Source organism: Perca flavescens, chromosome 16 (genome assembly GCF_004354835.1).
Source record: "Perca flavescens isolate YP-PL-M2 chromosome 16, PFLA_1.0, whole genome shotgun sequence".
Taxonomy (NCBI): domain Eukaryota; kingdom Metazoa; phylum Chordata; class Actinopteri; order Perciformes; family Percidae; genus Perca; species Perca flavescens.
The window spans coordinates 9,879,091-9,905,948 of NC_041346.1; the positions used below are offsets into that span (position 1 = coordinate 9,879,091).

Sequence of the window (26,858 nt, forward strand, 5' to 3'; positions counted from 1 at the left end):
ACTTAGACTGTTTGCCACAAGAGAGCCGTACAAATGAACATTGATGACTGTCTGCTAGATTGATGAGAAGTAGATTATTTTCTCTTTGTCTTTCCCTGCGTTTCTCTCTGTCTGGGCACACAAAGAGACCATGAAAACACACACACACACACACACACACACACACACACACACACACACACACACTCCCACTGAAGATTCCATTAAGATTATCCTGTACGAAATGATACAAATTGAAAAACTGAAACTTCATCTTCAGCTCCAAATAAAGTACAATAAGCGAGAGGTTCTCCTTTTATCCGTATTCTGAAAAGGAAGTCCTTGATTCTTTATCCTCAACAGATTAAAAACACAGAACAAATCAATTCAGCAATCTCTGAATATTTTGCCAACCAACTATGGATGTAGATGTCACTGGTGAATATTTCTTACAGCATGCTATAACCCTAACATCTACCGGGTATGGGGCATTAAACAAAACTTGTCAGTTTCAAAAAGTATTATATTTGGCTTAAATATTATACATTATAGTTCAGTATAACAAAATCATTTTAAGTTGTGTTGTAGTCGAATCCCCAAATGTTGAGTCCTAGTCTAAGTCCGAATAACCAAAGAAGAGTCTGAGTCAAGTCACGAGTATAGAGAATAGCGACTCAAATCTGAGTCCATCACTGCCTATTGCACCTAATGGCACTTTTCCATTACATGGTACCTTCTCGCCTCACCTCGACTCTACTCGCCTTTTTTGGTTTTCCATTACGAAAAAAAGTACCTGGTACCTGCTAACAGGTACTTTTTTTAGTACCTGCTCAGTCGAGGTTCCAAGCGAGCTGAGGCGAGCCGAGAAGGTGACGTGAAACCCTGCAGGCTGCTGATTGGTCGGAAAGAAGAATCACGAATCACGAATCACTGCATTGCTAGCGAGAGACGGCATTTTTAAATAGTTTAGCCAGCGGTGTTTTTTTGCTGCCGGAGGCTCCACGCAGAGCTTTCTCCGTAGCATACAAGTGGCCTGATGGTTATACTGGTGCGCTGGTGTGTGCATGTGTGATGTGTGTGTGTCGAGTCGCCGTATGTGTGTGTGTGGGGAGCGAGTGAGCGAGGGAGAAGTGAGAGAGTGACGGCGATTATCTCCGCAGCAAGTAGCGACTCTAGAGTCATATATATATGTGAGAGAAACAAAGCGAGTAGCGACTCTAGAGTCATATAGATATATATATATATATAGATATATATATATATAGATATATATATAGACCACGGTGGCAGGTACCATGTAATGGAAAAACGCCATAAAAGTAGTCAGCAACTTCATCCAACTTCCGCGTCCTATTTTTTTAGGTATGCTCAAGTCCGATTTCATAAATCCTCAAGTCAAAGTCCAGGTCATCAGTGCGCCAAGTCGGGTCACAAATCCAGAGAGTAGCGACTTCAGCCCGAGTCCAGGACTCAATTACTCCATCACTAATTTTATGTGTCTATTATCATGTGTATCAGCGCTGTCATTGGTAGTGTGGGAGGAAACCTTGGTTTGCAATTAAATCTACAGAATGTCTCACTTAAAAAAAAAATCTTAAAAGCCTTTTGTATTTACAGTGAAAGAACAAGTGAACGTCCCTGATGCCTCGGCTTTCATGTCTGCAACGGTGAACACATTTGTTGCCTTCATTGAAACTCACAAGGGCAGAACAGTCATATTAAAACACTGCCACGAGTTTTAGATCTGACAAGGTTTTCCATGCAAGTGCAGGGTTTTACCTGTTTATTTGGCAGTTTTACAGTGCCAATCAGCTTTTTGTGTGTCCCTCATGTTTTCTTTCCACTGCCACTTTACAAGTACAAATACTTTGTTAGATTACTCAAGTAGAGTAAGTATTTTTACTTTACTATTTATTTTTTGTGCAGACTTTTTACTTTTACACCTTACATTTTTAACACGAATATCTGTACTTTCTACTCCTTATATTTTACTAAATTGGCTCGTTACTTTAGTTTCAAATCATCTCAGTGGAGTTACCGTTATTATTTTTCGCGTCATCAATACCGAATTCAATTGGATGGGAATATACGTTGTTATAATGTGCTGCAAATTGTGCCAACCGAAACACCACGAACTGCTGGCTTTCAAGAATTCACCATAGAATTTTAAAAAAACACAGAGGTAAATGCATCTTTTTGTTGTTATCAAAAACTATTTGTTGTTTGTTTCAGTAACTTTATTAAGTTTACGTTAATGGTCAGTTCCATTTGTTCGCCTGCTAGCAATGACAATGACTTGGTTTGCTAGCATTTAGTTGAGTTAGCCAAGTAACGTTAAGGTTAGCGAGCGTTCAGTTTATTTGAAAATAATCTAATACTAGCTGATACAATATCCGCATGTATAGCTTTATATTAAAAACAAATTCAGTAACTTGATTTAGTGTAACAGTGCTGTAGTAACGTTAACGTTACTCTAGGCTGTTCTTGTTTTTGAGACCACTTAAGTTAACGATAGCGTTACTTGGTCTTGTCTCAAATCGACTTTATTTTGGGCTAATGTTAACATGAATGTCTCAAACCTCTGATGTAAGTTAGAGGACTCATGTTTGAATTCTCACAGAATCACAATTGAATTCATATCTTGCTACTCAGTCAGAATCTTATTAACCTGGAGTCCCAGTCTCTGCCACAATAATCATATGTGTGATGTTTTAGGCCTATTCAGTTCAATTCAATTTTATTTATAGTGTCAAATCATAACAGGAATTATCTCAGGACACTTTACAGATAGAGTAGGTCTAGACCACACTCTATAATTTACAAGGACCCAACAATTCCAGTGATTCCCCCAAGAGCATGCATGAATGTGTAAGTGCGACAGTGGCGAGGAAAAACTCTCTTTTTGGGAGAAACCTCGGACAGACCCGGGCTCTTGGTAGGCGGTGTCTGACGGTGCCGGTTGGGGGTGTCATGAACAATGGTAATAGTCACAATAAAGATAATGACTAGATGACTAGTAGTAGTTGTAATAGGCTCTTTATAGGCAGACATCAATTTAAAATGTAGGCAATGACATATAAAGAGCCTTTTTTCTATGTCCACTGAAGTTTCTCAGCTTTCACTCTAGTAACATTTGTGTGGTCCATGTAGCTTTGCGTAAAAAAAAATGGTTGTCATTCGCAAGGCTACTTTTACTTTTATACTTTAAGTAAATTTCCAAGCCAGTACTTTGTTACTTTTACTTGAGTAAAGAAGTTAAATCAGTACTTCTACTTTTACCAGAGTATCTGTACTTCTACTTGAGTATGGGAAGTGAGTACTTTTGCCATCTCTGATAATTACTAAAACCAGTTTGCTCAATACCTTCTGATTGCTGGAGGCAGAGCTGTAGCCAGGCCACATTTTTAACCAAGGTCTCCATTGATGGCCTTGGGCCTAGTGAAGAGTTTACTGCCATCTGTTCTTAAATGCCCATTCAAATCTATTGAATCCTCTGTATCTTCTCATCCTTCTCTAAGCTGGTTGTGATTTTTCTTTGGCTGTACTCTCTCAGAAGCTTCGATAAGAACGTATAAAAAAAGATCAATACTAGCCAAACACTGTAAATCACTGTAACTAACAAACAATGAGCAGGTTAGCAGTATTTATTAGATCATTTATTGTGTGATGTGACGCTAATGGGGCATCACATGTGTTATTATGACATCCATAACAACCAGAGAGCTTGGGATGTTATCACTGCACTGCTTCAGACTTTAAAGTGGACCTTTTATATAGCTTGTTTAGGTTCATACTTGTATTTTGTGATTCTACTAGAACATGTTTATGTCCTGATGTCATTAAAATAAAACGGGTTACTTCTGTACAGCATAAAAAGTATTAAAAACAAAACTCTCCTCCATCCGGTCACACCCGTGATTCTTTTTTTTTGTCCTCCTCTGCACCTGTCTCACATCCATCTTTAACAAGCACATCATACTATCCTGTGGCCAATCCTGAGCTGCGGGGAGGGGGTGTGGTCCAAGCAATCACAGCTCCTTCTAATAACCTTGATTCCCAGTCCAACAAACAATTAAGAAAACACAGCAAATCCGCCACACTGTGCAAATAACTGTTAAAACATGCAACACATCTACCAATAAAACCAAATGCAAAATACACACACTGCTAAAAATCAAACTGGGCAATCAATCAAAACATCCAAAGTTGGGATCAAAATGAAAAGCTACCTAAAGTCATATTCTGACATTTACATGCTTTGATGTTCAAAAAAAAAATGTTTCTCATATTGCCCATGGCTGCTACACTTACGTATTCACCGTCTGTATGAGACGCTCTGTTGGAGCGCCTGTCTCTTTAAGCCCCCCTCCCGAAAAAGCCCAGTCTGCTCTGATTGGCCACAGCATGTCAGCGCGGCTGTGAGATCTCTGCTGTGTTGATTCCCTCCAGAGCCTGAGACTGACTGCAACGCAGTATATAGCAGGACTTTCTACCGTGAAAAATCTCCAATAAAGGCTTCTAAACCAAATACTACACAACTGGACACTGGTTTGGGGAGAAATGACCAACATTGGCCGCCAAAATTACAGCTATCTGGCGTTAACACGCAGCTACTGTTGGTAGCAATGGACACTAATAGAATATCGCAGCGCTTTCTGTCAAAAATCATAGATAAATGATTCTAAACCAAATAAGACATAAACGGAAAGGTTTCAGGAGGAATGTGACCCAAAATTGCAGAGAAATGACCAACATTGGCTGCCAGAAATCACAGATAAAGGCTTCTACACCAAATACTACATAAACGGAAAGGTTTCAGGAGGAATACCAAGACTACCAAGACTGCAGCTATCTGGCATTAGCATGCAGCTACTGTTACAGTGTAGCAGTGGACACTTATAGAATATAGCCATTTTTTTGTTATGCAGATGATTTGCAAATTTATTTGTCTATGAAACCAAATGACAGTGTCGCACTAAACTCCCTGCTTAGTTGTATTATTTATATTAAGTTGTGACTTTCACATAACCTTTATTTGAACGAAGATAAAACTGAGTGTATTATCTTAAGTACTTCATGCATGCAAAACATTCCAGCTTTGAGTTTGGGAGCTCTCGCTTCATAAACTAAGCCACCCTGTCAAAGATTTGGGGGTTACATTTGATTGCAGCAGGAAATTTGACAAGCAGATCAGCAATGTTGTTAGAATGATCCATGCTTTTATTAGTTCAAGGTTGGATTACTGTAATGCTCTTTTATGTTGGTCTGAATCAAACCTCCATCTCACGACTTCAACTTGTGTAAAATGCTGCTGCTCGCTTTTTAACAATCTACACATCGCTCCCGTTCTCTACACCCTACATTGGCTCCCTGTGCGTTTTAGAATCAATTTTAAGATTTTGTTTGTTTTCAAGGCCTTAAATGGCCTGGCTCTGGAGTATTTGTCCGAGATTTTAACCCTGCATGAGCACAACCGGTCATTGCGGTCTTCAAATCAACTGGTTTCAGAAGTCCCAAGGTCAAGGTATGAAAGGCTTTTCCAGTTGCTGCCCCGAGACTCAACAACAACAAGTTACCCCCTGATATTCTCTGGTTGCTGTAAAGTGCTATATAAATAAATGTTGATTTGATTGATTGATTGATAGCAGCACTTTCTACCATCAAAAATCGCAGATAAAGGCTTCTTAACCAAATAATACATACAAACCGGAAATGTAATGTGGGAGTAAAAGGAGTAATGAGTAATGTGACCCGGAATTGGGGAGAATTTATCAACATTGGTAGCCAAGATTACATCTTTTACTGCCGTTGGCATGCAGCTGCATGCGACAATGTTAACACTGCAGTAGCTTAAAAAAAACAACACTCCAGTCTTGCCTGGCTGGTACAGATGACCAATCATAGAAGACCCGTTTGGAGTTGCGGAACACTCAGCCGAGAGTAGAAAAAAAACTGTTGAAACCGGAGCGTTCAGAACAGTTGAAAATCTAAACATTTTAGCTCACGGGGATTTCTCTGAAATACGTTTACCTCATTATTTGAGGTGGCTTGGCTTTTTTTTTTTTGGACACGTTTAACATGAAAATCCAACATTATGATATAGATATGACAGGAAATATGGAAAAGCATAACATTGCCAGACCTATCTCTGCAGCGCTGTCTCAGTGCAGTACACTGCCTATCTATTCTAGGATAGGGGGGAAAAAATGCTCTGCCTTGTATTTCTTCAAACCAATCACAACCGTCCAGGGTGGTGCTAAGCCCCAATAGTGGAGATAGCAAGAGGGGAAGGACCCGCCGGATGTCATGCCTTATCCCAGCAATTTACATCCCAGAGCCAGATTACTACAGTACACCAGCAACGTAGGATTTTGATTGTTTCACCGCATTTATTTAGCTATTTTTTTTTTTTTAAATGATTGCAAATGGAGAGATTACATTCCATCTGTTGCTATCTAACCAGTGAGATTTGAGATTGATCGCAGGTAGTTGTGACTGGTTTACCTTTTGTTTTCTCCCAGCATGATGTGCTTATGGTGTGCACTGTTTGCCTTGCCCCTCTTCAACCTGAAGAAGGCCATGAAAGAGGCCCTTCTTGTCTTGGTATCGATCCCCTCAGACAGGGGCTGAGGATGCATACATGAATTGCAATGTCTGTGTGCTGACAAGCTGCTTCCATCTGGAGTTGCCGCAGCAACCTTACCCGGGATCCAGACATTTTCTAACTTGCGACCATCTCCTGCACAGTTCCCGTGGGTTGCAGCCACCTTATCCTAATTAAGAGGCATAGTCCTGTGTGCTTCTCAAGCCCTTGCATTCAGCTGAGGAGGATGTTTTATCAACTAGAGTCTCAGACAGCCTCTTCTATAACCACGATGTGGAGGAAGATGTTGAGAACACATATTGCGATACTTGCAAATAAAATTAAATATATTTTATATTTTAAAGGATACAGTTCTCACTATAACAAAAACTCAACTTCACCATCTAGTGAATTGAAAAAGCAATTGATTTTATAATTCTACTACCAAAAAGTATGCTGCTGACTGAAATAATAAAGACCACCTTGGATTAGGGTGGCACCAAGACCTGGGTCTTGGGTGCAGCTGTCGCCGTGGACCTGCTACACCCTGCTACGCTCTGCGATTCCCTGCAGTGTCCGGCTGCGTCCTGCCGCGTCCACCCATGCTCTACTGTGCCACACTACACCCCGTAATGCCATGCTGTGCCCTACTATGACATTAACTACTACGACTACCATTGTAGTCACTGCTCCATTATCTCTATTATGACTATTAATGCCACTGTTCATCACACCCCCCAAGTTGTTCCTTGCCACTGTTGCAATAGCTACTGCTACTGCTTGCTCTTGAGGGAATTACTGTAATTGTTGGGGCTTTGTAAATTATAGTGTGGTCTAGACCTACTCTATCTGTAAAGTGTCTCGAGATAACTCTTGTTATGATTTGATACTATAAATAAAATTGAATTAAATTAATAGGTAGTATCGAAAACTCTTTACAAGATGATTGAAGACCTGTCCCAGGCTGTGCAAGCACCAGGGGTCTGGCTGACTTGTTATGGTGGGAGTCCACTGGCACATGCTAGAAGAGGTTATTGTTCAGTGTTACATTTCCCTGCAGCTACGGCAGCATTAGAATATACTGTAAATCAGTTTGAGCTGTGTGCTGATTCAACAATTCCAAAAGTTGTTTCTTGGGTGTTCGGATCTTTTATAGATGGGCTTGTGGCAAATTTGCCTGCGATCACCAAGATATCCATATGTTTGCTTTAAGAAATTACATTACATACTAATTTAACATCATCCACTGAAATTATTTTTGGCTGTCAGTGTTGTGCATTGATAAAACTTCACTGGACAGGATGACTGTGGGTAATTATGATAATGTGACCTTATTTGCTTGACTGACCTCCATTTATAATGTTGAATAATTGATAAGCATGCTCACAATTCATGTTAAATCTAACATGCACCATTTAGTCTAGTTAAGGAAAAGATTAGGCCTGTAGCCTCAGCTTGTATTTCTAAACTGATTTACAAAAAAAATGACATCCCATCCTTGGCTTTGCATCGGCTTAGATTACATGTCTCCACGATTATGCAACCACAATTTTCCTAGTTTTTTAAACCTTTGACATCTAATTCTGTTTTTAACTTTGTATAACATTGGCTAAGTAAAGAACATTATATGGCAATCCTAGTATGGTAAATTGCAAAATGACTTTTTCACCGTGCAGCCCTATTCAAGGCTAAACTCTTAGATAAGAGATAACTTTATTGTGATCACTTTATACTGTATATGTAGTACATGGACGAACAAAATTATGTTAAAAAAAGTAGTCCAGTTTATTGTTCAAGGAGTGAACATTTGCTGTGAAAACAGTGGGGAGAGCTGATCTGCTGGGCTCGTTTGAACACCGATCAGCAATTTGTTTGCCGTGTTTACGGTTCCTCTCACACCGCCTCTGGCATCTCCGCATTCGGATGGCAGCATTTGCCTGCTACGAGGATCAGAGACCGAAGCCGTGGCATCGCCTTCTGCTGCCATCCGAAAGAGGAGACTTCAGAGGCGGTGTGAGAGGAAACGTAAATGCAGCAGCCTCGCTGGTAGCTTAGCCTTCTGTTAACCCTAGCTCACGGCTGTGGCTAATTCAAGTTCATGTTTCTGTAGCTAGCTAGATCCTTGAATCACAGTATGTCATCTCAAAGGGCTTTAAAAAGACAACAGGATGGCCATTCTCATAAAATTTATTATACGGCATCGGGATGAAATGAATGATTAGTACTTGTCAGGGCTGGACTGGGGTAAAAAATCAGCCCTGGACTTTTGAGACCTAGATCAGCCCACCACAATCATGGTCTTTGGCTAAGTAAGAGAGTATGATAATGTACTCACTGAGTCAAAAAGGCTGCCTGGCTCTTGATGGCTAAAGGCTGACGGTGTAGCGTGGCCGTCATCAAGATGTCTTGTATAACGTTAGTTAACAAGTGATACGTCTGTAAGTTAAGCTAAAGCTGCATTTTGTACACAGAATGTAACACTTGTGTTATTGTGAAATGTTGATAAATCAGAAAGCTATGTTTGCGAGTGCCTTAGCTTGCTAATACTTAACTAACTAACTTACTAATGGCTAACTTGGCCTCTCTGGTAGACGAGGGTGCTAAAATCATCGTTTGACATGCTTAAATCTCATGTTTTTAGCTAGCTACCGGCACAACAAAACATGCAAGAATTAAATCCCCATTTTAATACCATGGATATAGTGCCTCTCAGCCAGGCATGCCAAAACACTTATTTATGAACTTCAATATACAATGGAAAATAATCTCAAAATGTGGTGCAGTGGTGGAGGAAGTGAATCTCAGTACTTAAGTAAAAGTACAAATAACCAGAGACATATTTACTTTAGTAAAAGTAGAAGTACAACGATGACAACCCTACTTAAGTAAAAGTAAAAAGTACCTGATTTTAAAAGTACTTGCAAAACGATTTATTCTCTTAATGTCTATATTCTAATAATAATAATAATAATTAAAAAAAACAGTATGGACTGTGGCATTTTAATTGTTAGTTTTAGGTTAATGTAATTGTGCTTACCATCTGTGGCCCAGTTTACATTCTTACTTAGAATTGTGGTTATTTATCAGGGTGATCTGCATGAAGCTCGACTTTGCATTATTTCCCACGGGACAGTGAATGCTGCACACATTTATTTTGCGAGAACACACAGGCTTGGACAACAAGTACGTGGTTTCACAGCTGAGGAGGACTGGGAGTGTTTTTAAGATAAATATACGGGTTGTATATTAACCCTATGTGAACGGATGCTTCACATACAGTATGACCAAGCAGAGTATCGGGAGCAGCGGTACGCGCCTGGCCAATAAATGCTATTGAAGGGCGGGTCTTGGCGTGGCCATAGTGGGATTCGTAATATCGCAATGGGCACCGGGAGCTAGACGGCCGGTGCTGAAGGCTTCCCTGCGGACTGCAAACATGTGACGGTCAGGAAGACGTTTTGGCAGGGGGAAAAACTGATCAGAAAATGTAACCAAAATGTAACGGAACGTTGTAGAAAGTATAGATAATTGCTGCAAAATTTAACGAAGTAAAAGTCAAAAGTATGCGCTATTGATTGTACTTAAGTAAAGTACAGATACGTGAAAAATGTACTTAAGTACAGTAACAAAGTATTTGTACTTCGTTACATTCCACCACTGATGTGGTGTCATAAAGAAATACAGTGCTTTCAAGCCGGAAAGCAGAGTTTATTTCGCAGCGAAAACTAAATACTTTCACCCAGGAAACACTCGTTGGTTCCTCTGGAGAGTTTTAACAACGATCTTTTTCCTAAACTTAACTAGTCGTTTTGGTGCCTAAACTTAACTGTGATCGCCGCATTACGCTAACTTTTTCTGGCTAAACTCCACTACCATGGCCCCTGAAAGGACTTTCATCTGGTGGTGCTTGTACCCCGCTCACGGTCACTTATTGGCGGCTAAACAACTGCCACTGGTGGCCAGAGTCCCGGAGCTCTGTAGCGGCTAAATGCAACAAGGAACTGCTCGGATTTTATCGTTCTATGGCACTATGTGTTCATGTTACAGCGCTTTACTTAGTTCAAAATAAATACTTCTATTTTAGGTATATAATATATGGTCTATTGGTGAAGTAGCATTGATCACTTTGAGAGGGTGTGGGGAGATACATTTAGTCCTCACCGGGGATGAAAAAAATTCCGCACAGGCAGGGATATGTAGACCAGAAAGGGGGGAATCCGATGCACCCCCTCCCCCCACCCACCCAGCAATAAGGTGAGGTTACACATTGATGGATCGCTAATAAAATATGTTCACAAATGTACATGGAAGCTAATGCACAGGCAAATAAAACTATCAACTATGAAACACAAAAAATGTATTAAAGATTTAATTTTAATGAAAACTTGTTTTCAGTTTGATAGGTTTTGTTTTTTTGCCTGGTGTTTGCATAAATTTCACTCTTAAATGAAGTCCTCATGATTGAAATACAGTAGACATGTCACTGCGTGGACAACTTAGCCATCACTCCTCTTTTTGGGACAATATGAGTCAATGGAACTGTCCTGTCTGTAAATCCATCAAACTCAACATGGTGAGTGACACAACACCCAGCTATGTGCTGTGTAATGTCTCCTTGCAACTTTAATAAGATTTGATATAAGCTACTATTGATTTTTGCTGCAATTTGAAACGTCTTAAAATCTGATGTCATGATTCATTTCATTTTCAGTCAATTAGAAGGGCTTTCAGAAGGTGCAAAGGCAGTTTAAGGTCATGCAGTTACTTTTGTCCTTTTTTAACAGTAAGTGCAAAAATTAGTAGGACTAATTAAAGTTATTTATTTACTTACACAATGCAGGGACTGTAGCTTCTGAGGTATGTGCGTTATTTGGTTTGTTTTTTTTTTTTTTATGTGTATGAAGAAAGTCAGTCACTTTGGCAATTAAAAAATGAACCCTGAGAGACTGCAGAGATGTGTCCTGAAATAATGACATGGAAGCGTGGAGACAGCGGCGTTCTTAGTCATACAAGCTAGCTGTGGATCCCAACTGCTGCCTTTAATTTCAGCCATCAAATTAGGGTGGGATTTTTGACTTTGAAAACCTGATAATAGTAGATAGAAAAGCAGCAGGAGTCTGCCTCTCGTCGTCCGTAATTAAAAACCACTGCTATGTTGATCTAGTGGAGCAGCACGCCATTCAGAGCAAAAGCCGACTTATCACATAATCTACAGTAACAAATATGACAAAAGCCCTATTCGCACAGGATAAGTATTACCTGGTGACCTCCAGTCATTTGTAATAATTGCGGAGGTTGTCTGTGATTTTAATCCCGTGCGAAATCGGACATGTCTGTAATTTGTAAAGTAATAATTTCCCCGCAAATGACCTACCATATTTCACCGAAAACGGAGGTCCTGCGATAATATTAGTCCTGTGCGAATCGGCATCTCTGATTTGGCGGGGCTTTTTTGTTTTTTCAAGGTACCTATTTCCTTCTTTTGCGCCTTTTTATCCATCTTTCACGAAGAATGGAGGGTGCGTTGGAGTGTTTTGACAGTGTTTTGGGTGCTGGGTCATGTAGCTATACATCATATACAATTTGCAGAAAGAGGTTAGATGAAAACCACCACAAGTGCGAAGACAAAAAGAATGATTAGATGGCGATGGATGACATGTATAGCAGCACGCGGTAGGGCTAAGTATATTTTTTATGTTTGTATCATACATCTAGAGATAACGACAAGACATCTCCAAGCAATAGCTTATCAAAAATAATGCACAATCAAGCGAGGGGGCTTGGGAAATGTTTTGTTTTATCCATCTAACCGGACCCTGCTTGACACCACCCGGAGAAAAAAGTGAGAGAAAGAAAAAGGAGAGGGCGCAGTTTGGACGATGACTGACTCCCCGGTTGAGATTGTGTGCGTGTGTGTCCTCGAGATCTGACCACACACAAACACACGTAGCAGAGCTACCCACACCCATGTTTCTACTGTTGCTTAATGTCAGTAAATTCGAGTACAATCACAGGCTTCGCTTATCCCGTTCGAATGCGCCAGATCAAAATCCGACGTGGGTGGGTAATTTATAATTCACACGAGGTCCCTAGATAATGGTTATCCCGTGCGAATATGGCTAAAGGCAAGGTACTTCACACATCGTCAAAGAGCTGGCTGGCCCTGAAAATGTAAGCATGAATGAACTATGGAGACCAAATCTTTGAATTCAATACTATGAATATTGCATTCATGGAAATAAATTGCCAGCGGTAAAACTGTTTTGTTGGAATTGTCCAACAAATTGTTTCATAAAGAAATAGTTCAACATTTCGGAAAATATGCTTATTTTATTTTTTGCAGAGGAGCGATTAGCTTGGGTTAGCAAAAAGACTGGAATCAAGGGGAAACGGCTATCTTAGGTCACTCCAAAGTTGAGCAATACTGCCAATACTTTAAAAGCTCATTAATGAACACATTGTTAAATATGTACACAAACCACAATGTGAAAATCACAAGTTGTGGTTTCATAAGGAGTTACGTGCTGTAATTACTTCTTGCCGATCAGCAACTGGTCACAGTGATTTCCTGGAGTTCTTATGGTCACAGAGTGTTTGCCAGGCAACCATTGAAGTAAATGTCCCTATGAATCTGAATAATCCATAGACCTTTCTGTCAACCATTTACCTATGAAAGCTGTCCAAAATAACCGATGCACCGTTTATTGGAAGACAAGTCATTTCAAATGTCATGTTTACTTAATTTCCTTGGAGTCGATTGACAGAAAATCAGTCAACAACTATTTTTATCCATTAATCGTATCCTAAGTCATTAGTTAGTAAGTCAGCCATTTATCGAGCAAAAATGCCAAACGTTTGCTTTTTCCAGCTTCTAGTTCCAGTCTCATTGTAAATCGCATATCTTTGGGTTTTTGGACTGTTGGTCCCAAAAAAAGAAAAAGGTTATAGCAAGACATTACCTCGAGCTCTGGTAAATTGTGATGGCCACTTTTTTACTACTTTCTGACATTTAACAGACTAGTAAGCAATTAAAATAATAATATATAATAGATTCATCTGAAAAGTAATTAATAAATAATTGAATAATTAATCAATACGGAGTATAATCATTAGTTGCAGCCAAATTCGATTCATCCATTATTTGATTGATTTGAATCATTAAAAAGAGATGGCAGCAGAAATCTCAGGTGGCAGGTGTCTGAGCAAATCAAACCAAGACTTTCTGCATGGCTGAACTTGTCTAGTAGTGTTTTAATTAACTCTTTCATTGCAGCCCTTCCACTCTTACTTAAGTTATTCACTTCCTACGTTTTCTGCTGGAAACTGATATGACTTGCTGTGTTCAATCAAAAGGTGAAAGCAGGGCTTGACATTAACTTTTTGAGGCACTTGTCCTTTGGACATTTCACTTGTCCATGCACAAAAGTCACACATGCGCGCGTGCGTGCGTGCGTGCGTGCGTGCGTCAGTCGCGGGGGGAATGGAGTATCCCCACCCGCTGCAGAGAGCTGACAGGATTACAGCGTACATTGATGTTAAAATGTATACAGGTTGGCAGGAAGGTCTGAAATGTTTTGCACGGTCTTTCACTGTACGTCTTGTCTTCATATCAGAAACAAGGAAATGATCTACCCGTTCTCACTCCTGCTTGGTCAGTGGCTCTCAGATTGCACGTGGGACTGTTGGGATTGGTTGAAGTCGCGGGAAACTTCAGGTTATTGGTCAAATTTGCGGAAAAGTTGCGGTGATTGGTCAAAATTGCGAGTCGCACCAAATTCATAGTGATTGGTTGAATTCACATGAATTGGCGCAATCTCAACATCGCGAAATCCTAGAGGGACTGACCAGAGGTAGTGGTGACTTGAACTTATACTATATCTAAAATCATTTTGTAGACATAACAATGGATTTTGCCACTAAATGTGGGTGTTAACTTTTTTTCTTCTACAATTTCACTTTCTACCCTACTGAGGCTGATTTACCAAGGGATCATTTAAAAGGTGTAGCTACTTTACAGTTGATTATCAGCTGATATTTAATCTGGCAAGTCGCGGAGCTGAGGTTTTACAATAATTGACGGACAAACGAGCAGCGGCGTAGTAACGTCGGAGTAGTAACTTCGCTAAATGAGTCAAATTAACTTCATGCTTCATCCACACAAAGCACACTGCTATTGCCACGAGTGACAGCTTTATTTGGCTCGTTTTCTGTGAACGATGTTAAGGCGGAGTTAGCAAACTATTGTTAGCCAACTAACACTGGCTGGCTTGCTACTTCCGCCAAGCTACTACTTGCTGCATCGGTTACAGAGAATGAGCTGAACAGTGGGCTGGGTCTAACATTAGCTGTCCGCTGACCCGCTGCTGCTGGGTCTAACGTTAGCTGTCCGCTGACCCGCTGCTGCTGGGTCTAACGTTAGCTGTCCGCTGACCCGCTGCTGCTGGGTCTAACGTTGGTGGTCTGCTGACCCGCTGCTGCTGGGTCTAACATTGGTGGTCTGCTGACCCGCTGCTGCTGGGTCTAACATTGGTGGTCTGCTGACCCGCTGCTGCTGGGTCTAACATTGGTGGTCTGCTGACCCGCTGCTGCTGGGTCTAACGTTGGTGGTCTGCTGACCCGCTGCTGCTGGGTCTAACATTGGTGGTCTGCTGACCCGCTGCTGCTGGGTCTAACATTGGTGGTCTGCTGACCCGCTGCTGCTGGGTCTAACATTGGTGGTCTGCTGACCCGCTGCTGCTGGGTCTAACGTTGGTGGTCTGCTGACCCGCTGCTGCTGGGTCTAACATTGGTGGTCTGCTGACCCGCTGCTGCTGGGTCTAACATTGGTGGTCTGCTGACCCGCTGCCGCCGGGTCTAATGTTAGCCGCCCCGGATTGTGGGGAAAGAAATGTATTTGTTTCAAATCGGTAACATAGACGTAATGAGTGGCACATAACGTGAAGTAACGTGGCATTTTATTTTGTTTGAGATTTAACTTGTCCAGTGGGGCAAGTAAATTTCTCTTCCACTTGCCCTACAAAAAAATCCACTTGACAAGCGGACAAGCCTTAAAGCTACATTGTGTAAGAATTACTCCCATCTAGCGTTGCGATCATATATCGCAATCACGCCACGCAGTATTGCAGCTACAGTAGCCTTCACGCTTCAAGAAGCGAAGGTGTACAAAAGGCCATCTATCAGTCATTGTTGGAGTTCACGCATTCTCTTAATACATCCATGAGTTCATGTCAGAGAGTGGTGCGGACGTGCGCTTCACACCACGAGCGGGCACGCGCGCCACCCGACGGAAAGGAGAGAGAAAGAAAAGGAGACTAATTAGGAGGATAATTAACTAGTTTGGATGTGCAGCTCCAATGTTCACTCTTTTTTTCTGATGACGCCGGTCTCTTGCTCTTTTCAATATCCGTTTTCTTTTTCTGGGCGAAGAAGAAGACTCCTGTTCCTGAAATTTGGATTTTGAATACGGGTGGTCCTCCATGTTTCCTTCTTCAAACTTGCCTGGCCGGGAAGCGACGATACCCATTAGCAGCAGCTGTTAGCCAAAAATGCAAAAGGCGCAGCAGTATAGCCTGTATGTCCCTTACCGGCTAACGTTTTTCAAGATGGCGCATCATTATGGAGCGCCTACCCCAGTTCATGCAAGTGCAAATGTAAAATTCCAAGCTAATAGGAATACTTGAAATTGATGGTGGTGGTCAATATTCATGAAAAAGGACAAGTTTGTGAAGGGCAATACAGATTTTGATAATGAACAACTACAAACGTTACACACTGGGGCTTTAATGTCGAGCCTTGGTGAAAGAATGGGAATATTAATACGTGTAGCGAGTCAACTGCCTGACGAACACGGGGGACATGTCAGTCGCACCATGTCGGGTGGCTGCACAGTATTGTGAGCTACTGGTAGAGATGCTCTTATTTCTGCCTCTTGAACAGAGTTATCTCCCTGTTGAATGTTGCTGGGAAATAGGGAGTCTAGAAAGAAGCCTTTGCTCTTTGATGAGGGATTGACACTAACTGTTTGATGGAGAGCTGAAAAATGTTATTCAATCAACATGTTGTAGCTGAACTAAAAATATATTTAGTTAAGTTCTCTCACCTGATCTGCATTTTTTGTTTGCATTATTTGGAAAAATACATAACTAACCATGGCCTAGAAATACATGTTACATCACCAATCAATTTTGACACAAATCTAACAATGGAAAATGTGTTTTAAGTCTGGATTCTGCATGAAAAATCAAAACCCCTCTCATTCTTGTCTTCATCAGAGTAGTGGCTCTCCCATGACTATTTTTAGACAGTAATGGCTTACATCAGCGGGGGTGAGGTAATAAAGAATGATGGCTGCCCAGTTGAGACATCTAACATTTCTTATTCACAGTACAAGATTTTGTTGTCCTAGATATGACAAGAAGTTTTCACCACTGACTTGAACTTGATTCAACAACAGGATCATGAACAGTTTCTTAGCCTAATCACATTAAAAACTACAGAGCACTGAAATGTTTGATGCCAACTTTAATTCTGAAAGTAGATGTCATGAGAGAAAGCCCTCATTCTTGTCATTCCCACGGCCAATGAGCTTTTTTTGAACTTTTAAAGTTCCATGAGGAACTGTATCATGCAGAATATTAATGGCTACATGCAGCAAATTCACACACTTCGCAAGATGATTTCATCATACACCTACAGGGGATGGACTTTGAAGGTAATCTCAACAAAATTAAAGCAAATCCGTCGTCGCAATCCTGTTTTGCATCCACTCACATATTAGGAAATGTTAAGTTACAGACCAGATTAGCACATGTGAATGTAGGCAATGACAGCAGTTTTCTTACAAAAACACTGTTTATGGAATTCTTTATGTAGAGACACAAAACAGTTGAGTTTGAGTTGAGCCCAGATTATATAATAGCTATATGGATAGAAACAGATGTCTATCCAAGCCATTGTTTTTGGGCTAAATAATGGCCATGTCAGATCCAGCCATTCACCTCAATCACCACAAAAATACAAGCATATTTTCATGCTAAAGGTTTCTAGCCAGATACTATTGGAGTTGTTTGTTCAGGTTTTAAGCTACCCACCTGTGAATGTTTGAACCATCCAAATACAGTAAAGTTGGAATGGAATAGTGTGTGTGGTGCTCACAGCACTGAACAACCGTGTCCTTGTTTTCAATGCTCTGAAACCAGAAAAAGAAAACACCACTCACCTCAATACATAAAAGCAAAAATATCTTCAGAGTCCAAGAACATGTTAATGCTAAAGTGACAAAGTAGAGGGGAACCACTAGCAAAACGATCTATTTCGCATCATCAGACAGATTTCAGCAGACCTCAGCTCCATGCACTGGCGCCACGGAAGAAAGCCACACACCATTCATCTAAACACACTGCCCACACAAAGATGACACAGAGCTGGATTGAAATTGGCAAAGTATTCCTTTAACTACGTAGTCATTTTAACCCAAACAATGTTTCCCTAACCAAGTCGTTTTGGGGTCTAAACCTAACCACAGCTCTATAACAACCTCACAGTATTTCCTCTTTTGCCGCCAAAAGAAGAGTTATAATTGCTACGACTCCTAGAGGGCTTTGTCAGTTGAACATAAAAACATATTCCTTTTTTGAGAATTTGCTGAATTTGTTGGGAGGACGGTCTCACATGGCTGCATACCACTAAAGGTAAGTGAGAAAATCAATTTTTTTTCTCCCTAACTTGCCTTGCCGGCTCAACTGAGGGGTATCACCTCTCCTTTTCCCCAGTGTTTGAACTATACTGTGGCCTTTGGGGGAGCCCACTTTTTTTCTTTTTTCACCGGGGGGTGCAGGGCGACTTGCAGTGATTTAAAAAGATACATAACAGCTACAAGTGTATGCACTATACAGGCGTTAACCTATTATACTTTATCGACAGGAATTGATAGGGCAAACAGCCACCCACAAATAGTCTATAAACAAAGCATCAGGCTGTCTTTGAGATTTCACATGAACAACGGTTAAAGTTACTCAGGCTACCGACAAATACCATAATTCCTCCGTTCAGTTAGGCTGACGCACCCCAAGCTTCTATTCTTAACCCTTGTGTGGTGTTCGGGTCTGTGGGACCCATTTTCAGTGTTTGCTAAAAGAAAAATTATGCTATTTATTATTTATTCTAACTCAAACTCATTGGCCTTGGCTCATTTTCTGTGAAGAACATAAAAAATAACTTATTTTCAATGACTGCACATGGTACACACCCCCCTACACATAACTATTATATATGAGGTGTTTGGGTCTATTGGACCCAAGTCTATTTAAATGAAGGTGCGATGAAACTATGTTGTCTATCTACTCCTGCTATTCCCACACAAAGTTACAAAATTGTTAGATTTCAAGCACTTTCACCTGTTCTGATTAAGAAAGAAATAAATAAGAAATAAGCACCAATAATGATGATGATAATAGGTCCTGCTATTAACGTCATCGCTACACAGTTTCTTAGTAAAACCAAAACGAATAAATGGCCTCCAACATTTATATTTTTTCTATGCTTATGACAAGAATAGCATGTATAGTTGTCTTTATTGAAGTGAATTAGGTTCAAATCACCGTTATGCAGGAATGAATGATATTTTTGCAATTTTACACATAATAATCCACGATGATCATGTCAAAATGACACACTGTTAATATTTTTAGAGGCCCACCACCCCCCCAAATTTTTTTTTCACAAATCACGTTTTCAGGGGAGCCCATGTCTTATTAAGGGGAGCCGAGCTCCCCCGTAGTTCGCACACTGCTTTCCCCTGTGTTAGCACTGTTCCCCCCCTCTGGGGCCTTCCTCCTCTTCCTTCTGTATTTACCTGACATCTCTTTGCTGACACCGCATCAAGGCCCCGTCTGTAAAGGATGAGTAGGAGGAAGGGGAGGGGGAAGGATCCCCATAGCGCTGCTGATTTACAGCCCTGCCTCCTTGACACTGGCTCAGGGCGACGGGGCCAACGTCAAACATCCATTGGGCAGCTCCCTGTACTTGTTACATTAATTTCAGTGCTCTTGTCACTCCTTCTCTCAGGTGTCTTTCCTGACTGAGCTAAATTGTTATCACCAGATTCAAATTTAAAATATGTGGAAACTCCTAGACAATGCAGCAGGAGCTGAAGGCTTTCCAATGATAGCACTGCATGGTATGTAGCTAAAGGGCTGCATCCTGCACACACCTGGAGGAGTTTCTTTTGCTCGGCTTGTTAGGAGAAATCCATCCAGAAATAAAGAAGTGCTGTTGTTAGTATGTGACTGGCAATAAGATATTGAACAGGTCTGACAGTTAAAGCAGCTCTCGGGCATCACAAATTATTGTGATACTGTCAGTTTGACCACACAAAGGCAGATACTACAGCTGTTTCACCCACAGCGGGAACAAACAATTAGGTTGAAGGGTAGGTTTTGTATCTCAGTTGTTCGGTTTGTATTTTCATCTTTTCATTTCTTTTTATTATATGGCTTTCTGTCACACATGCACTCTGCTTTTGAAAATTAGCCAAAGAGATTGAAGTCACATACCGGTTTCCAGATGGAAGTTTAGATAAAACCACAGTAGTGTGCACATGTTCAGTCCCTCCAGGATTTTGCGATGTTGAGAAATTCACGCAAATTCAACCAATCAGTGTGAATTTGATGCAACTCGCAAATTTGGACCAATCACTGCAACTTTTCCTCAAATTTGACTAATAACCGGAGTTTCCCGCGACTTCAACCAATCACAGAAGTCCCACGTGCCAGCCTCAGTATGTGACGCTGAGAGCCACTGACCAAGCGAGAGGGAGAACGGTACATGCTATCAAACATCTGTATCAACCACCTAGTAATATTAGGAAATACCTTAATTAACATCAACTAAGGGTTTACTTGTTATCAAGTAATGTTAAAATAGACACCTTTGTTAACTGTTATTAACAGTTAGTCAAGGCTTGTTACTGCATTAACTAATGGTAAAATAGATACCCTAGTTAACTGTTATTAAGTTAGTCAAGGCATTAACAGATGGTAAATAGACGCCTTAGTTAACTGTTATTAACAATTTGTCCAGGCTTTTAACTATATTAACTAATAGTAAAATAGACACCTTAGTTAACTGTGATTAACAGTTAGTTAAGGCATTATTAACTAATGGTAAATAATGCTTCAATTAATACCTTAGTTAACATGAACAAACATGAGCATTGTTAATAATGTTTATTGGACACCTTATTTAACTGTAATTAACGGTACAATTGATGCTTATTAATGCATTAAGTAATGGTAATTAATGTACCCTTATTGTAAAGTGTTACCGATATCTGTCTATAGAGATTAATCATAATAAATCACAGCCTGTTATTGTGATTTAAATGATTACATTTTTTTTTTTTTTTTTACAATTGCTAAAACAGAATTTTGCAAACTAGGCTGGTTTTATCAAAATACTTAACACAATTCACAAAACCACACACCCAAACTGTAAAATACCTCATATATCCTGCAAAATGAAGCACTGCAACCAAAACTACATATAGCATTATCAAAATCAAACTTTTGCACCAAATGGCACGCACTTCATTCATATTACCAGATTTTTTGTCTTACCAACTACACACTGTTGGGCATAATGAAAAGCACTCTCATCTTTAGTATGCTTTGCCATAATACTAAAATAGTTCAAATTGTAGAAAATTCTTCAGATTGTTCACATGCACAGAAATATTTGCAGATACACACACAAAAGATGTTGAAACATTTTTATTTTTTTATTTTTCACCAAACAAGTCAGTGCAACATATGAACAGCAGATATATTTACATTGCACTGAACAAAAAATATGCTCACAAAAAACAGTAAACTGAAAAAGAAAATTGCAGAAAAAAATGTGCACACCTGTGGTCTTTTCATAGTGCTTACTTCCTGATTGAAGTGGTAACAATTAACCATTGAGGTGTTTGGCCAGGTGGCTGATATATTGGCCAATTAGCTCATGTAGTGTCATTTTGAATGGCAGTGTTTTGAAATGGCAAACACGTGACTTTAAGTCAGATTGTTGTGTCTTATGCAGAGAACCGGGATCAGTGCATTTAAAAAGTGCCATTTTGAAATGCAAAATGTGTGTAAAGCAGAAAATGTGTTTAGACTTTTGGAGACTTGAGAAGAGGTTTTGCGCTCTGTGTTTCAGTTTAAATAATTGTGCTATGCATGTCATTTCAGTGTGTTAGCAATTGGAAAAAACTGTAAAGACATGCTTCTCCTGGAGAGTGTTTTTTCTTTCAAGAGTACATATGAGGATCTTCTACAAAATGGTTTGAATTTTTAATCAATCTCCTCTTTGGTAAGTGGCCTAAGCTGGCTGGCGTGTAGCTGAAGATTTTATGAAATGAATGATATCGAAAGGTACACTACAATACAGCCAAAAAGTAGGTGTACACTTGAACATAACACCAATTTGTGATTGTTGAACTTGGCTTCAATATGCTGCTACAACAGCCTTCACATTTACATTTTATTCTCAATGGAAAAACAAAGCCAGACTGAAGAGTTTATCGTCTGTACTCACTTTGAACTTCATACTTTCAATGTCATACTGTCATAAAACTTTCACTAAGTCACTAAATAGTGTGCCAAGGCTAACCCAGAAGTGAAGTCAGGCTGGAGCTATTTCTTATAATGGGCACATTTTCATAATGGATTGTATTTTTTCATCTCTTTTGTCTGAATCACCCAAAATAAGTACCAATTGGGAGACTAAACACCACCCCAGCAATGAATCACAATATGACGTGATTAAAGAAGGGGGGGGGTGGAACTAAAAAAAATATTTTAAAGTGTTATGGACTGTGGGTATAACTTTATCTGAGGACTAGGACTTTTGTTATTGCCAGAAAAACCTAATTACAGCGATTTTAATCAGAAAAAATCAAAAACGTATTAGAGCTTGCAATAATAACCATTTTCTCTCTGGTTTGGACATTGACAAGCTCTAATGAGAGAGAATTTAAAATGCTTTTTTTATTTTTTTATAAAAAATGTCCAAAGGTGTCCTCGCTCTAACAGAACTCTTGCATTTAGCCTTTCCATCCGCAATAATTATGCAACAAGAGGTGGGATCAGGCAAGGCTACCCACTCATGCTGTAATGATGACCACATAGAGCCCTCAGCGTGTCCTCCACAACACCTGCATAATGGGCTTACAGAGGAAAAGCATGGTAAAGGGGGAGACATCATCTGCATCGGTTTGTTTGTGTTGGTGCTGATGGAGACGGAAACCAAGCAGATCCACACACACAAAACAAAAGCAAATCTCACATCTGACCAAATCTGCCTGCTGCTGTCAAACACTGCATTGAATGCTTTCTCCCTCTCCTTTTCTGTCTCCCACTTGTCCCCCACGCAGGGGCGCGCGCGCGCGCACACGAAGACCATGCTCGCCAATGCACTGCACAGGAGCCCCTGACAGTGCCCGTGCCTGCTGCTTGGCGTCTCTGTCGCTCCGCTGGATGTTTGCGCAGAGGACACCTGCCTCCGCCGCTGACTACACCGATCCCCGCGGCAAAACCCACCTCGTTTCCACCTCCTAACTTTTGCAGCGTGTGACGTTTTTTTTTTTTTTTTTTGTCGTTGTCGCGGGCACCTGTTCCAAGACTATGTTTCTATCGGATGAAAAAACCCTGTAGAGCCCGGGCGTTTGACTTCCAACTTGGCACTTGGATGGATATTTGTGACAGGTCTGGAAAGTTGCCCTGCGTCATGGAGCATGGGCGCAAACTTTAAGAGCTTTTTTTTTATAATAGGGAGACAGTTAGATTAGAATGAAGGCAGGTGAGTCACCCCTCGCGTGAGAGGCAGAGCTCCGGGGCTCTCCAGGTACTGGGAACCGAAAGGCGACACGGACGAAGTCGTGATCTGTGCGGCGGATTGCGCCACGGAGGACGGAGGGAACGGACCGATGAGACAACATGGGTAAGTAAGTGGAGGATTGTCTCGTTTTCAAAACGATAGCCGCCAGAAAATGAAGAAGTCCGGGAGCCACCAAATGATTAGGCCAGTTGAGCGCACTTGTGGTACTAATAACAATATGGGTTGATTTTTCTCCGTATCTGCGAGTGTGTGGATGTTCCGAAAATTCCCACAAATATTTTCGCGGCTTATTCCTGCACATCTCCAGTTTTTCAGTAGGCTACTTTTGCTCTTATTTTTCTGCAAATATTCCCGGAGATATATATACATATTTTTTTTGCGTTCAAGACCAACAACACCACTGAAAGATGTCCCTTCTTTTAGTCCCTCTTAAAAACATAAATCAAAAAATAGCCAACTGCAGGCGGGAATGTCAGTGCATCTCAGAATGAAGGGGAGGAGGGAGACAGTAATGCTCTCACCTTTTTTTTTTTTTATCATGTGGAAGTGAAAATCTGTGGCAGTCGTGCCAGCGCACAATAGGTTGAAGCTAAATAACAGCCCATTATCTTATCAGATGACGCCCGTTGCCGTTTAAGCTGAAATGACAAGTTCCCCCAAATTCCCGATCTGACCTTAAATGACCGAAACGTGGCCTCCCCCTCAGCTGCCTCCCGTCTTTCCCTTCAAAAGCTTTAACATGTTTTTAATTCTCCTACCTCCTCCTGACAGCTCCGGGCACCTACAATCTCATCCCACACTGCCTATCACCTCCTCCATTTTACTGACTGTGGGTGCTCCAAAGCTGAATTCACCGCTCAGCCTCACAAACCCACACTTCTCTTTAGTGTTTCCGCGGCTTCGCGTTCCGCAGCTCCTGTCTTTGTGTGTGTGTGTGTGTGTGTGTGTGTACGTGCGCGCGCGCACGCACGCACGCACGCACGCATATTATTGGACTGTGGGTGTTATCATTGAAAATGCGATGACATGGTGTTGACTTCCAAGCCTTCGCAGCGGCTCTCGTCGAAAAGTCTCACGGTGTTTCGTGCCCTTTATTTCAGTGCAACTCTAGTTTTTGAATATCTCAGTGAAGTACGATTATTCCTACCACGGAATGCGCACGGGCGCACACACTTGTTTGATTGGCGGTTAGGTGCAGAGAGAGAGAGAGAGAGAGACTTTTTGATACTGCACTACTGTGATTGATATTGTTTGTCTCGAATTGTCGCTTGGTTGGATTTATGCTGCTGTTTCGTTTTCATTTTTGATACCCAAATATAGGGAAGAGCTGACAGGCTGGAGAGATGCATGCTGCCCGCACATCTGTGCAGAATTGTGGCACTTACCCAAGTAATGAGCAGCTTAGTGCAACTAATGAGCACACAGTTTTAATTATGTCATCACAATTACTATAAGCCAAAAGTAAGGGGCCGCATTTGTTAGAATACCAACACTTCTGACTGAAGCTCTCTCACAGCATCCATCTTTATCCATCGCCTTGTTTTTTTTACAGATTAAATGGGAGAGCAAAGTCTATACAGGCTTCAGGGATGAAGTCTCTCCCCCCCACCCTCCCCTAATTTGACAATAAAACATGACATTTGGTCATCTTAAGCATCTGCACAGAAGGGCAGAATGTTTTGGCCAGCAGCTAAGTAACAACTGTTCAAAGAAGCAACTATTATCACCGGCTAAGGGTGAATAATGGCCATCACCAATTTCCTTTAAACCTGAAACAGCAATTCACAACACCACCGTATTCAGTTTACAGTCATTTAAAACCAAGAAAAGCAGCATATCTTCACATTTACAAAGCTGGAACTGCAAAATTAGTTTTGCCGTTTGTGCTTGAAAAAGGACTTAAAGGCGCTTGGGTGGCTCACTTGGTGGAGCGTGCGCCCATGTGTAGAGGTTTTCTCCTCGATGCAGCGGCCGCAGATTCGGCTCCGAGCCGCATCCCTTTGCTGTGTGTCGTTCCCCCTCTCTCCCCCCTTTTATGTCTTCAGCTGTCCTGTAAAAATAAGGCCTAAAATGCCTAAAAAACTATCTTTAAAAAAAAGAAAAAGGACTTAAATGTTCATCAAAATTGCTGCCAACACATATTTTTTGTTGGTTGGCAGTCCATTTAATCGACTGATCATTTTAAAAAAAAATAGTAATGTAATATTCTTATTTTTTTTCAATTCATGTTAAGAAAGAACCCACTTTTGACTGACAAGCCCAGCACCGATACATTCTAATCACATATTCGTAGCCTAAGATGTGGAATTTATATTCAGCCCAGGCTCCCACAACAGCAACACCGTGCAAACAACACAGAGGCTACATTTTCAGCTGACAGAACGCAATGGCGAGGAAAAGCAATGCAGGAGTCATTTGTGAACAACACATGTATGCCTGATCTCCAGTCTGACTGCGCGCACTCGTCTGATTAGGCAAGAGCAACATGGCAATTATGCTCAAATAACCTTCCATTTATTCCATAATCCAAGTTTCCTAGGGCAGACAGAGACAGTAATTGGCCCATGGAGCACATGTCTAGAAAACCTAAGCTTGCTTTCTTAAAAAGTAACCTGTAGACACATTTTTCTCCCATTCCACTTCTTCAAGCTTGCAGTGCAGTGGCTAATTAGAAGATGGAGTGTTATACACAGGTTTGCCACTGGCTCAAAAGCACTAACCTTACCTGCGCATTTAAGACCATTATGCAGTCTTAGACAACTGACATGGATCTAGTTTCTCAGATCTATGAAGGCATTAGCATCTAGTCAAACTGCATAAAATTCCATAAATACCTTCCTATTGAAATACGAGGTCTTTCCATCTACCATGAACTCTTGCTGCAAACAGGTTGCTTTCACAGTGCTTCTTCCAGAGCCATCTTAGGTATGATAAAGACAATAAACCGAAAGAAGACATTCTAACTAACCTTGAGCAGTGTAAATGCCTGCGTGCTCTTTTGAAAATAGCTGAAGCCATCAATAAGGATCATTCTGTCAGTGTGAGGCATGTTTTTTTCCCATTCTGAGCCTGACTGAATGCTCCCATCAGGCACTTCTAACAGCAGTTTAGTAATATTCACTTCACCACTACCCACACGCGCCATCAAACCGACATAACACAAATGAAACCAAACTGTACTTCCAGGTAATTCATTTCAGTTTATTCGCCTCTGCCGTTGGGCCAAGTGCTGGACTATCTTGAATTGCAACGCTTCTCCAAAGTTTGTAGTTTAAGTTAAGTTAAGTTTAAACACACAGGATAATGTTCTTTCAGGTCACTTTGACATCTAGGAAACAGAAAACTAAGCACCAAATAGTAACATATTTGGTATTGGTGTGTGTGTGTGTGTGTGTGTGTGTGTGTGTGTGTGTGTGTGTGT

The 26,858-nt window shown here is 40.9% G+C and overlaps 1 protein-coding gene across 2 annotated transcripts in view; it reads left to right on the forward strand.

The window, feature by feature from the left end:
* The first annotated feature begins 22,998 nt into the window (after positions 1 to 22,998).
* Positions 22,999 to 26,858, forward strand: part of lrrtm4l1 (leucine rich repeat transmembrane neuronal 4 like 1) — a 62,189-nt gene continuing 58,329 nt past the window's right edge. For both annotated transcript variants that reach the window (XM_028601920.1, XM_028601921.1), the window contains exon 1: positions 22,999 to 23,539. In XM_028601920.1, the coding sequence (XP_028457721.1) occupies positions 23,536 to 23,539 (4 nt within the window). In that variant the 5' untranslated portion in view covers positions 22,999 to 23,535. The remainder of the gene's footprint in view (positions 23,540 to 26,858) is intronic.